Below are 13,603 nucleotides of genomic sequence, written 5' to 3' on the forward strand. Positions count from 1 at the left end.
CTTATATCAAAACATGGAAACTGGAGTTGACTTTTCTAGTGATATCTGGCAACCGTGAGTTTAAATGAAGTGAATGCTCTGTCTGTTAGAGTTGGTGAAGAGAGAGCGGCAGTGTACTGTATGTTTACAGACTGAACAGTTTCTTCTCTTGATTATGATTGGTGAGGAATTATTTAATAAAGAAGTTTGAATTAAACCCACCTTGTCGCGTTAACATTATTATTAATTTACCGCTGTCTCCAGACGAGCATTTCGCAGGTGTATGTCATTTTGCGGGATCAATAAAAGGTGTGAGATCGGAGAGTTGAGAGAAGCAGATGTGTACAGAGTTACTTGTCATCATAATGGCTTCTTTGCAGTATTTACACACTTGTTCGGTTGACTGAGGAGATGAAAAGCAGTCAGAAAGTAAATGTTGCGCGGTGTAGATGCATTTTGGAGTTTTGGTTTTTATTCCGATTGTATTATACAACTCCGAACAGGTCACTCGGTGCAAATAAATATTTATTCACAGTCGCAAATAATACTTTTCAGTCGTAAATGCGAGTGAAATGGTAACACTGTAGAGCCCTGACATAGTTGCACAGAATTATCAATATTATTATAACATTTTTGGCCTAGACTAAATTCTAACCCCAGATATGATATCAATGTGAATACTCCAAGAAGCTACTGATCACATTGTGATTGATTTATTTATTTTTGTTTAGGTTTTTTCCCCAGGCTCTGAATTTTGGCTAAATGGTGGGAGGATTAAAAAAAAAAGAAATTAAAAATAATAATAAAAATACTGTTTGCAAAGACATGCCCAGTTTCTGTAAGCCAGTCAAATTCTGATTGCTAATCTCTATACCCAAACCCAAATATGCAGTTTCACTCTGAAACAAGTCCCATTCCCTTACATATTGTCTTCAGATCCTTCACAATAATTCAGTATTGTGAAAACAACTTACCTAATGCCTTTTTAGAGAATCTGTTGTCACAAATGCACAGTGCATGAATGCGTGAGTTTTTGTTTTTAAGGGGTTATAGAGAGATCTGGGATATCCGGGGAGTTTTTGAGCAAGTAAGATGTAGAACTTCCTAAATGATTAAATAGATGAATGAGCAAAGTTTTACTTTTCAGAATCCTTCAAAGTATTGTAAGACTGTTCATCTGTCTTGGCGAACCCCTGAATGTGAACTAGGTATTTCTTACATAGCCTTCACGGTCCCCCCGTCCAAATACATGCATGGTAGGCTGATTGGCATGTCCATGGTGTATGAATGGCTGTGTGAATGTGTATGTGCTTGTGCCCTGCGATGGATTGGCACCCTGTCCAGAGTGTACCCCGCCTTGTGCCTGATGCTCCCTGGGATAGGCTCCAGGTTTCCCGTGACCCTGAAAAGGATAAAGCGGTATAGAAAATGGATGGATGGATCTTGTGTCTGGCCACATTTTGTTATGCTCATAAGCAACGCTGAATGAGTGGATGAATGCAGGCAGAGGGTCCAGTTTACCCCAATATGATGCAAATTTAGAGAAATGAGGGAAAGAAATGCAAGGTGACATTGAATGAAGAATTAAATATGAGATTTTTCTCACTTTAGATATGCAGGTCACAACCAATGTATACAACATATATTTCTTAAGGTGAATCTAGAAAGGTTCCAAAAAATGCATTCAAAGATCTGGATATTTTCTTTTGGATAGTAATGCATGTATTAAGCACACATTTTTATATAAATCACTTTAATTGTTTAAAATGGCATGTTTGTGGTGCCTTTATGTTGTAATTTAGCCTTATTGTCCTGCTTTTCACATGTCAGAGTTGGGATGGAAACAACTGGGCCAAAGGGTATTATACTGAAGGTGCTGAGCTGGTGGACCCGGTGCTGGATGCTGTGCGTAAGGAGGCAGAGAGCTGTGACTGCCTACAGGGCTTCCAGCTCACTCACTCCTTGGGTGAGGGCACCGGTTCGGGCATGGGCTCGCTGCTCATCAGTAAGATCCGTGAGGAGTATCCTGACAACATGATGAGCACGTTCAGTGTTGTGCCGTCTCCTAACGTCTCAGACGCTGTGGTGGAGCCCTACAACACCATTCTGTCTATGAATCAACTGGCGGAGTACACTAAAAAGATGTTCTGCATTGACAATGAAGCACTTTAAAGCTCACAATTCCCACTTATGGCGATCTCAGTCATCTTGTTTCTGCCACCATGAGTGGTGTAACCACCTGCCTCTGTTTTCCTGGGCAGCTCAATGCTGACTTGCGAAAACTGGCTATCAGTATAGCCAGGATTTTAACGTACTGCTTAAATACCTCCATGAAAATGTCTTTTCATCATTTGAGCTGTTTGTTTGCATGAATGGTGTGTTTGACTCAGTGTGTCTGAGGGAAGTTAATCCTGCACGTAGCAGGATAAATGGAAATTCGTCTTCATACTGAAGCACAGATAAAACAGAACACAACAGTGCAGTGATGCTTACTCTTTTTATGGATGTACATGTGTGGTCCCTTGCTGAAACAGTCATTCAAATGCATTGTACAGTATATAATGCAATGTAAAGTTTGTTTTTGTTTGTTTGTTTTTTTGTTAATTGGAAGGTGGAGTAAGATTTCATTAAACAATTTCAGCCATAGTTGGGCAAAGAAGAACCTTCACAAATATCGAAAAAATGTCATTGAGCCATTTGGAGTAGAAAGAGTCGGCTCATATTGGTGAGACGAGTTGAGTCTTATCAAAGTCCGTGATACAACACTTTTATGAGTGTGAGGACGAGTGTTTGAGAGGTCACGGTTTGTGTTTAGTGAACGCTTCTCAATATGAGGGAAATCATTCACATTCAAGTTGGTCAGTGTGGGAATAAAACTGGCGAAAAGGTAAGTTTAAACCATGAATATTATTACAATTCTTACCGTTTAGTTTTATTAGTTGATTAACTTCAGGGGAAAAAAGTGGTCGTTGGAAAATGTCTGAGGTACCTAGCAACAAGGGTATTGGACATCAGCAGTTGTCGATGGGTTAACTATTTAAGCTACGTTTCACTTGTTTAACTGAACGTTAACTACGACGTGGCTGATTTATTTCAGGTTTAAAATCGAAAATAGCTTCTTTTTTGGTTTGTTGTTGTTGTTTTTATTTTTTATCTGAAATTGCTGCCGATGAATTGACTTCGCTGCTCGAGCTAGCTTGCCAACGTTACGAACGTGCTGTAGTAACTGTGAACTAAATAACTGTCTGGATTTGTAATTTGATGCTGTTGTAGTTTTGGGAGGTGATCAGTGATGAACACGGAGTCAACCCGACCGGTACCTACTACGGTGACAGCGACCTGCAGCGGGAGCGGATTAACGTGTATTACAACGAAGCCACTGGTAAACCCGGCTATTCATAGCTTCACCTTTTGTCCAAATAAGCGCACTGTTTAATTGCTCACCTTAAATGCTTAACTGGCCGTAGTGAAAGTGTGTCCTGTGGTGAAACAGGTGGAAAGTATGTTCCCCGGGCTGTACTGGTGGACTTGGAGCCAGGGACCATGGACTCCATAAGATCTGGTGCTTTTGGCCAAGTGTTCAGACCAGACAGCTTCGTGTTTGGTGGGTGACATTTATAATATGTCTTTTTATTTTTAATGACTGAAATAAACATGTATTTTTTTTATCCTTGTTTTCTCATCTCCTTTGTCACGATGTGCATGATTTAGGTGTTCTGATCACATTATTTATTTATTTTTGTTTAGGTTTTTTCCCCAGGCTCTGAATTTTGGCTAAATGGTGGGAGGATTAAAAAAAAAGAAATGAATAATAATAATAATAATACATACTGTTTGCAAAGACATGCCCAGTTTCTGTAAGCCAGACAAATTCTGATTGCTAATCTCTATACCCAAACCCAAATATGCAGTTTCACTCTGAAACAAGTCCCATTCCCTTACATATTGTCTTCAGATCCTTCACAATAATTCAGTATTGTGCAAACAACTTACCTAATGCCTTTTTAGATAATCTGTTGTCGCAAATGCACAGTGCATGAATGCATGAGTTTTTGTTTTTAAGGGGTTATAGAGAGATCTGGGATATCCAGGGAGTTTTTGAGCAAGTAAGATGTAGAACTTCCTAAATGATTAAATAGATGAATGAGCAAAGTTTTACTTTTCAGAATCCTTCAAAATAATGTAAGACTTTCCATCTGTCCTGTCGAACCCCTGAATGTAAACTAGGTATTTCTTACATGGCCTTTAAAGTGCTACTGAAAAAAAAAAGTTCTTCTAGTTGGGAGTGGGGGGAGATGGCTGGATACAGATGTAAAATATCTGCCCTAAAGTAATAGTTTGCCCAACATAAACGCAACATTTTATTTATTATATTTTGTGTCTGGCGCACGTTGGCTCAGTGGTTAGCATGTTCACCTCACACCTCCAGGGTTGGGGGTTCGATTCCCACTGTGACCTTGTGTGTGCGGAGTTTGCATGTTCTCCCTGTGCTGCCCGGCTACTCTGGTTTCCTCCCCCACCCTGGTCCAAAGACATGCATGGTAGGCTGATTGGCATGTCCATGGTGTATGAATGGCTGTGTGAATGTGTATGTGCTTGTGCCCTGCGATGGATTGGCACCCTGTCCAGAGTGTACCCCGCCTTGTGCCTGATGTGTTCCAGGTTTCCCGTGACCCTGAAAATGATAAAGCGGTATAGAAGATGGATGGATGGATCTTGTGTCTGGCCACATTTTGTTATGCTCATAAGCAACGCTGAATGAGTGGATGAATGCAGGCAGAGGGTCCAGTTTACCCCAGTATAATGCAAATTTAGAGAAACGAGGGAAAGAAATGCAAGGTGACATTGAATGAAGAATTAAATATGAGATTTTTCTCACTTTAGATATGCAGGTCACAACCAATGTATACAACATATATTTCTTAAGGTGAATCTAGAAAGGTTCCAAAAAATGCATTCAAAGATCTGGATATTTTCTTTTGGATAGTAATGCATGTATTAAGCACACATTTTTATATAAATCACTTTAATTGTTTAAAATGGCATGTTTGTGGTGCCTTTATGTTGTAATTTAACCTTATTGTCCTGCTTTTCACAGGTCAGAGTGGGGCTGGAAACAACTGGGCCAAAGGGTATTATACTGAAGGTGTTGAGCTGGCATACCCGGTGCTGGATGCTGTGTGTAAGGAGGCAGAGAGCTGTGACTGCATACAGGGCTTCCAGCTCACTCACTCCTTGGGTGGGGGCACCGGATCGGGCATGGGCTCGCTGCTCATCAGTAAGATCCGTGAGGAGTATCCTGACAACATGATGAGCACGTTCAGTGTTGTGCCGTCTCCTAACGTCACAGACGTTGCGTTGGAGCCCTACAACACCATTCTGTCTATTGAACATCTGGTGGAGTGCATTGACAATGAAGCACTTTATAACATCTGTTTCCGCACTTTAAAGCTCACAGCTCCCACTTATGGCGATCTCAACCATCTTGTTTCTGCCACCATGAGTGGTGTAACCACCTGGCTCAACGCTGACCTGCGAAAACTGGCTCTCAATATGGTGCCCTTCCCTCGTCTGCACTTCTTCATTCCTGATTTTGCCCCACTCACCAGCAGGGGGAGCCAGCAGTACCCTGCGCTCACCGTGCCTGAACTAACACAACAGATGTTTGATGCCAGGAATATGATGGCGGCCTGTGATCCACTTTATGGCCGCTACCTGGCTATGACTGCTATCTTCCGGGGCCGCATGTCTATGAGCGAGGTGGATGAGCATATGCTCAATGTGCAAAACCCAAACAGCAGCTGTTTTTTGGCAGGGATCCCCGACAGTGTCAAAACAGCTGTATGTGACATCCCACAAAGAGGGTTTACGACGGCTGCCACCTCGATTGGCAACAGCACAGCCATCCAGGAGGTGTTCAGACGCATCTTGGAGCAGTTCAGAGACTTGTTCAGGAGAAGGTACTTCCTGCATTGGTACTTAGGAGAAGGAATGAATGAGACCGAGTTCACTAAGGCAGAGAGCACCGTGGGTGACCTTGTGTCTGAGTACATACAGTACGAGAATATCACAGCTAAAGAGCAGGGAGAGTTTGAGGAAGAGGCAGAAGAGGAATTTCCATAAAGATATGTTAATGTTCATGTTAATATTTTCACAATTTTTGTCTTTCGGGTTCCTTGATATAAATGTAAAGTTCAATAATAATAAATGTTTAACTTGGGCAACTTGGCTCATTCTTTGCTTAAAGATGTAATCATAAATCAATAAAGTTCGGTTAACAGCTCCACCTGTGTACTTTCTAACTTTCTAATAAATGTTTAACTTGGGCAACTTGACTCGTTCTTTGCTCATTTTTAACTAAATAATTCAACAATTTGGAGTCCTTTTAGTTCTCGTGTAGTTGCACAGAATTATGAATATTATATTTACATTTTTGCCTCAACTAAATTCTAACCTAAGATATGATTTGTGCATAAAGCAAAAATATTTAAATAAAATGTTGTTGTGAAATTGGGCTTTAAACCAAAATGAGATCAAGGGTGTTGATTTCTTGTACTGCTTAATTGAACAAACCTGGTCACACAGTGGGGGGTGGGCTGGGGGATCTATGTGAATACAGCAAGAAGCTTCATCAGCTATACATAGTTTTATATCAATGTGAAGTCAGGTGCTGCCATCGTGTGTAGAGAAATTAAGTTCAATTTTTATTTATTTAGTTTGACCTTGATATTGTTAAATGAAAATGCTCACTTTATTATGAATAATGATTACCCTGACCCTGTGTAGGATAAACAATTTGGAAAATGGATGTATAATTATTACTTGTAATGAGTCTGTGTTAGATAATAACACATAGCAATAATACATTGATAAACTTAATTTTTTTTTGTGCAAATTGTAAAAACAAGAATGAAACACAAATAGATGAATTTCTTGTCAAAAATGCTCTGTAGCCTTTCAGGGCCACGTCTTACAACAGATTGGCTATACCTAAACATACTCACTACAGTACTAACTAGTATTTAAAAAGGGCATGTAACCTACAGCATACTATTTCAGAATTGTTTTGGAAGTTAGTAGGCACATTAGGTGTATTTCTCCAGCAGATGGGGCTATTGTTTTAATCTTGTACTACTCCCTGAGCTTTTTTTATTGGGTCTGAAAATTTGAATCTGTTATTAAGAATTGATTTGATTTAATCACGTATGAAGTCTAGGCAGGAAATATAAGCCAGGACACATTCTTTACTGTTGTTTCTGTTCTTAAAATATTTCACACTTAAAATGTACATTAATAATGTGTAACACATGGAGTCATCATAATATCTTTTAGTCATTAAGAGACATTTAATCACTGTTGTCATAAATTGATCCGTGAGTATATTTCAATTTCATACAGGGATTACAGAAAAGTTCTCAGTTTGCAATGACATATTCTTCAGTGAAAAGTGTTAACCTTTTTTTGTTTGCTTGTTTTGTTTTTGATAGTCGCTGCTGGTAGCAGGGATGACAAAAGGTACAGGGAATGAAGGCCTCAAAAATGAACAAGCATTTTCATTTAATGTATTTGAAAACAAGAAAATTTCTCTAAATTGCACCAGCGTGATTTTACTTAAGAGACCGGTTCAGCATTGTAGTAACTCTAGGGGGACCTCTAACATCATGGGGGACAAATGGGTCATTTATCCCAGACATGTAGAGGTTGGGGGTCTAGGGGATCAACTGATATGGAATAAGAGTATCTGATCAAAGTATGTCGGTGAAAATGTACAGTACTGTGCAAAAGTCTAGGCACCCTATTTTTTAAGTACAAACTTTGTTACAGATTTATATTTTATGACTTCTACATTATTGAGTAGGTACAAAAACATTTTAGATTTCAAAACATGAAATTAAATGAAATATTACAGAAAAGTGTTTGTATGTCAGTAAAGAAAACAGCATATTATGTAAGAGACACGTTTCAGACAACAACAAAAAACACAATGAAGGCTGCTGGATTTTGCTGCAAAAATAAGAAGCACGTGCGACAGTGAAAGTCTCCAGAAGAACCGTGTATGGTTCTGCAAAACGCTCAGTAAAACTTACAGCTAATTTCCTTATAAAACTGCACAAACTGTACCTGAGATTACCTTTTTTATTAAAATTTTTTTTTTTTTAAAGCAAAGGGTTGTCACACCAAATATTGAGTTTGTTTAATTTATTACTGTTTACTGCTCTTTATAGTATTTTTTATTCATGTAGAAACATTTAATTTCATCATTTTTGAAGGCATCTTTGCTCTACAGCATTTCTTTGTATGTGTCTAAGACTTTTGCACAGTACTGTATGTTTTATTACCTGGCTGTCATTGCTCTAGTTAAAAAAAACAACTACAGTATAATAGGAAAGATGATTTTTGAATGGCTGGTATTCATTTAGAAGCAAGATGCTCCAATTCAGGCATAGAACTGAGTAGCTGATGGTTAAGGGTCTTGTTCAAAGGATGAACAATGTTTCAAACATCCATGATATTTGCACTGTGAAACTTTACACTAACTAGTACAGAATCATGTCTGCTTAACCAACATTGCTTCATTATAAAATAGATAAATAGATAATAGTTTATTGAGAACACTTTATTAATCAGTCCTTACAGGATTTTGTGGAGGGTTTTTTGTTGTTGTGATTGTTGTAGAAAAAAAGTATTTGATTTTGCTGCTAGTTTTTTTCAAAATTTGCAATGTAGTATGTGGATTTTTTTGGTCCTATTTTTCTGGAAAGCTACTTGAATTGATGTAATTGCAATTTCACAAAATTATTTTGCACGGCCTTTCGCAGAGATGTTTGTTGGTAAATGAGACGTTTTATCTGTGCTCATGTTCGACGCACGTGAATCAAAGAGTGCGTTAGTTGAACGTGCATTGTGATTACGTCACATGACGTATCTTGGCCCAAATCTGCGGAAAATCTGGAAAAATTCTAGATCCTCCAAATATTGCAGAGTTTGCTTGATTTTGTGTTAATTTCTACAATCTCGAAATCCTGGAGGGACTGATAATCTCATATAGGATGTGATTGGGTGAGTTCAATTGCCCATCAGATGCAAAGAAATTTTGGGGGTGTTAAATCAAAACATGGAAACTGGAGTTGACTTTTCCAGTGATATCTGGCAACCGTCAGTTTAAATGAAGTAAATGTGTGTTGGTGTAGAAGGAGAGCAGCAGTGTACTGTATGTGTACAGACTGAACAGGCCTTACTCTTGATTATGACTGATGAGGAATTATTTAATAAAGAAGTTTGAATTAAACCTACCTTGTAGCGTTAACATTATTATTAATTTACTCTGCCTGATGCCGCTGTGTCTACACGAGCAGGTCACAGTAGTAGGTTCAGGTCATTTTGCGAGATCAATAAAAGATGGCGGTTGTGAGATCGGAGGGTTGACAGAAGCAGATGATGTTCAGTGTTACTCTTCATCATAATGGCTTCTTTGCAGTATTTACACACTTGTTCGGTTGACTGAGGTGATGAAAAGCAGTGTGACAATAACTGCTGCTCGGTGTAGATGCATTTTGGACTTCCTGTAGTTTTTATTCTGATTGTATTATACAACTCTGAACAGGATACTCGCACTGGTGCGAATAAATATTTATTCACAGTCGCACAAAGTACTTTTCAGTCACAAATGTGAGTGAAATGGTAACACTGTAGAGTCCTTAGTTTATCTTCAAAGTGTTTTCCTGGTCCGTTATTAAGACATGGTTTGCCAAGAATGGTGTGGAAGAAGTTGATTGGCCTACACAGAGACCCTGACCTCAACCCCACTGAACACCTTTGGGATGAACTGGAGCACAGACTGCGTTCCAGGTCTTCTCGTGCAACATCAGTGCCCAACTTCATTAATGCTCTTGTGTCTGAATGAGCACAAATCCCCACAGCCATTTTCAAAAATCTAGTGGAAAGCCTTCCCAGAAGAGAGGAGGTTATTACAACAGCAAGGGGAGATTAAATCTGAAGTGGGATGTTTAACAAGTACATTTGGGTACAATTTTATGGTGTCCATAAACATCTAACAATATAGAGTACATAAAGAGACTGAAGATGTCTTAACAGTGCTGAATGGACATATTTTTTATGAATTTACATGCACTGGCCACTTTATTATACTGGTCAATTATTTGCTTTTTTCACACCAATCTGTGTAAACTCTAGAGACTTTTGTGTGTGAAAATCTCAGGAGAGCAGCAGTTTCTTAAATACTCAGACTAGTCCACCTGGCACCAACAATTCACCCCATTCTGATGATATGAGCATTAACTGAAGCTCTTGACCTGTATTTGCATGATTTTATGCATTTTGTTGCTGCCAGATGATTGGCTGATTGGATAATTGCATGAATTAACAGCTGTACAGATGTTCCTATGAAAGTGGCTGGTGAGTATATATGTGTATAAGCTTTTCCTCTTTCTTTTGTGTTATTTTACTTTCAAGATATTGTTTTCCTATTTTTGTCCACATGGGCCATTTAGAACTAGTTGCTAACATTTGTAGATGATGAATAATGAATACTTATAACAATTCCTGTTCCTTGTGTTTATTGGTGTTTTTGAACCCTTGTCTTGAAGCTTGTTTAGATGCAAAGAACCTCATGGATGTTAACTCCTATATTCATATTTATCAGGTTAAGGATTCTCCACAAGGGGGAGGTCTTACTCAAATAGCTTTTGTGTGCATTATTGTTGAAAGGGAGGAAACTGGCATAAACCTGCTCCAGCGGGATCCAATGAGTGCACATAAATACTGCACTCAAAATTGCACGTAGACACCATGTTCCTCCAAAATTAACAAAACTTAAAAGAAGAAAACTTATCAGGGATGCTGCTAAGATACCTAAAGCAACAATCTTTTGCATTCTTCACATAGATGGGCTATGGGGTAGGGTGGCTAGCTGGAAGCTCTTTCTCATAGAACAATAATAATAATAATAATAATAATAATAATAATAATAATAATAATAATAACAACAACATTATTATTATTATTATTATTATTATTATTATTATTATTATTATTATTATTATTATTATGTTTATTTCATACAGTGGCTTGGTCAAATCCAAGCATGCTCATATGCCTGCTCATTTGCCAAACCATGTAGCAAAATATGCTATTGTCTTCATTGTTTAATGAGACCAAGAACTTTTGGGGCATAATACTAAATTATGTTTGGTGCAAAAACAAGACAGTTTATCATCCAAAGAACACTATACCTACAGTGAAGCATGATGGTGGCAGCATTGTGCTATGGGGCTGTTTCTCTTTAGCTGGGACAGGGGGTCTAGTCAAAATAGATGGAATCATGGTTAGCTCCAAATACCAATCTATTTTGGCACAAAACTTGCAAACTTGAAGCTTTTTTTTTATTTTATTTTTTTACCTCACCTGACTCGAAGAGGGCTGTACACAGGAGATCCCCTTGCATTTTGATAAATCTGGAGAATTTTTGCAAAGAAAGAATGGAATAAATTTTACCAAATCAAGATAAAAGAAATCAAAACGACTGAGTGCTGTGTTACAAGCAAAAGGTACTTCAACAAAGCAATATTTAAGGAGTGTGCGCACTTGTCCAACCAGGTTGTTGTAAAGTTTTTACTATGTCCCTGTTGCAGTCCATTGTCCCCACTTGCATTAAGAGAGCCACTATTATACTTGTGTCTAAGTCATCCAACCCATCTGAACTAAATGACTACCGTCCAGTGGCCCTGATCTCTGTAGTGATTTGTAGTACCTCTGTAGTGAATTGAAGTGCTTTGAGAGACTAAGCAAAGAGCTCATCTGATCCTTTCTGCCCAGCACTCTAGCTCACCAATTGCTCACCAATTAAATCCATGGATGATGCTGTCTCCCATGTCCTATACACCACCCTATCCCATCTCGAAATGGGAAGGAGGAACTTTGCCATACTATTGCTGTTTATTTATTACAGCTCGGCTTTTAACACTATAGTCCCCCCTCAGGCTGTTCGGTAAACTCAGGGAACTAGGCTTGGTCTGGACTTTTGAACTGGACAGCCGCAGTTGGTGAAAGTAGGTGGCTTCACCTCAAACATCCTCACTCTCAACATTGGAGCTGTTTGCTTTGAGCCCTCTGCTCCCTCTATACACACATACAGTGCCCTTCACTATTATTGGCACTCTCGGTAGAGATGAGCAAAGAAAGCTGTGAAATATTGACTTTATTGTTTAACCTTTTGATATTTTGTTCAAAAAATTCACAAAAATAATCTGCTCTCATGGATTTCAAACAATTGCAAACACATGTTTATCCAAAAAAGTAATAATCTATGTTAAATATAGCACAGGACTGCAACAATTATTGGCCCCCCTATGAATTCATATGAGAAAAATACATTTGAAGCATATTCCCATTTATATTTTACATTTTTTTTCAGTAAACCTGAGTGACGAGGAACAGGAAATTGTTCAAAAATGACTTCCTGTTTCACAGAGGTATAAATATGAGGTAACACACAGGCCAAATTCCCTAATTCCCTTAATCATTCATAACAATGGGTCAGACCAAGGAATATAGCTGTTAAGTGCGGCAAAAGGTTGAGCTTCACAAAATGGGAAGTGACTATAAGAAAATAGCACAAGCATTGAAATGCCCATTACCACCATCAGGGCAATAATTAAGAAGTTCCAGTGAACTGGAAATATTATGAATCGACCTGGAATTGAACGTGTGTCTATATTGTCTCAACGCACTGTGAAGAGGTTCGAGTGGCCAAAAAATCTCCAGGGATCACAGCTGGAGAATTGCAGAAGTTAGTTGCGTCTTGGGGTCAGAAAGTCTCCAAATCTACAATCCGAATTCACCTACATCACCACAAGTTGTTTGGAAGTGTTTCAAGAAAAAAGCCGTTACTCTCATCCAAAAATGAACTCAAGTGTCTTCAGTTTGACAGACACTACTGGAACTTCAAATGGGATTGGGTTCTATAGTATAGATGAAACCAAAATAGAGCTTTTTTGCAAAAAAAACATCACAGGTGGTTTTGGCACACAGAGAGATAGCCACATGGAAGCATACCTCATACCCACAGTGAAATATGGTGGTGGGGCATTAGGAGACATTTATTAGGAGACATGGCATCATGGACTCTATCAAATATCAGCAGATATTAAATAAAAACCTGACTGCTTCTGCCAGAATGCTTAAAATGGGCCATGGTTGGATCTTCCAGCTGGACAATGATCCAAAACATACATCAGAATCAGCACAAAAATGGTTTTCTGACCATAAAATCAAGGTCCTGTCATGGCCATCCCAGTCCCCTGACTTGAACTCCATAGAAAACCTGTGTGGTGAACTGAAGAGTAGAGTCCACCAGCGTGGATCTCGACATTTGAAGGATCTGAAGAGATTCTGTATGGAGGAATTGTCTCAGATCCCTTGCCATTTATTCTCCAATCTTATCAGGTATTATAGGAGAAAATTCTGAGCACAAAGCTTAAAGTATTGATTAAAAGGGTGCCAATAATTGTAACACACCTATATTTAACAAAGATTTTTTAAATATAAACCTGTGTTTTGTTTGCAATTGTTTGATATCCATTAGAGCAGAGTATTTTGTGCATTT

The 13,603-nt window shown here is 38.6% G+C and overlaps 1 protein-coding gene and 1 pseudogene across 1 annotated transcript; both read left to right on the forward strand.

The window, feature by feature from the left end:
• The first annotated feature begins 1,776 nt into the window (after nucleotides 1-1,776).
• Nucleotides 1,777-2,351, forward strand: LOC108269575 (tubulin beta chain-like; annotated as a pseudogene).
• Nucleotides 2,352-2,623: 272 nt separating this feature from the next.
• Nucleotides 2,624-6,300, forward strand: LOC108269625 (tubulin beta-4B chain). The gene is made up of 4 exons (XM_017475591.3): nucleotides 2,624-2,866; nucleotides 3,253-3,361; nucleotides 3,473-3,583; nucleotides 5,078-6,300. The coding sequence occupies exons 1-4, from the start codon at nucleotides 2,810-2,812 to the stop codon at nucleotides 6,100-6,102; spliced, it is 1,302 nt and encodes a 433-aa protein (XP_017331080.1). The 5' UTR covers nucleotides 2,624-2,809; the 3' UTR covers nucleotides 6,103-6,300.
• Nucleotides 6,301-13,603: the final 7,303 nt, after the last annotated feature.

This window comes from Ictalurus punctatus, chromosome 9 (assembly GCF_001660625.3).
Source record: "Ictalurus punctatus breed USDA103 chromosome 9, Coco_2.0, whole genome shotgun sequence".
Taxonomy (NCBI): Eukaryota; Metazoa; Chordata; class Actinopteri; order Siluriformes; family Ictaluridae; genus Ictalurus; species Ictalurus punctatus.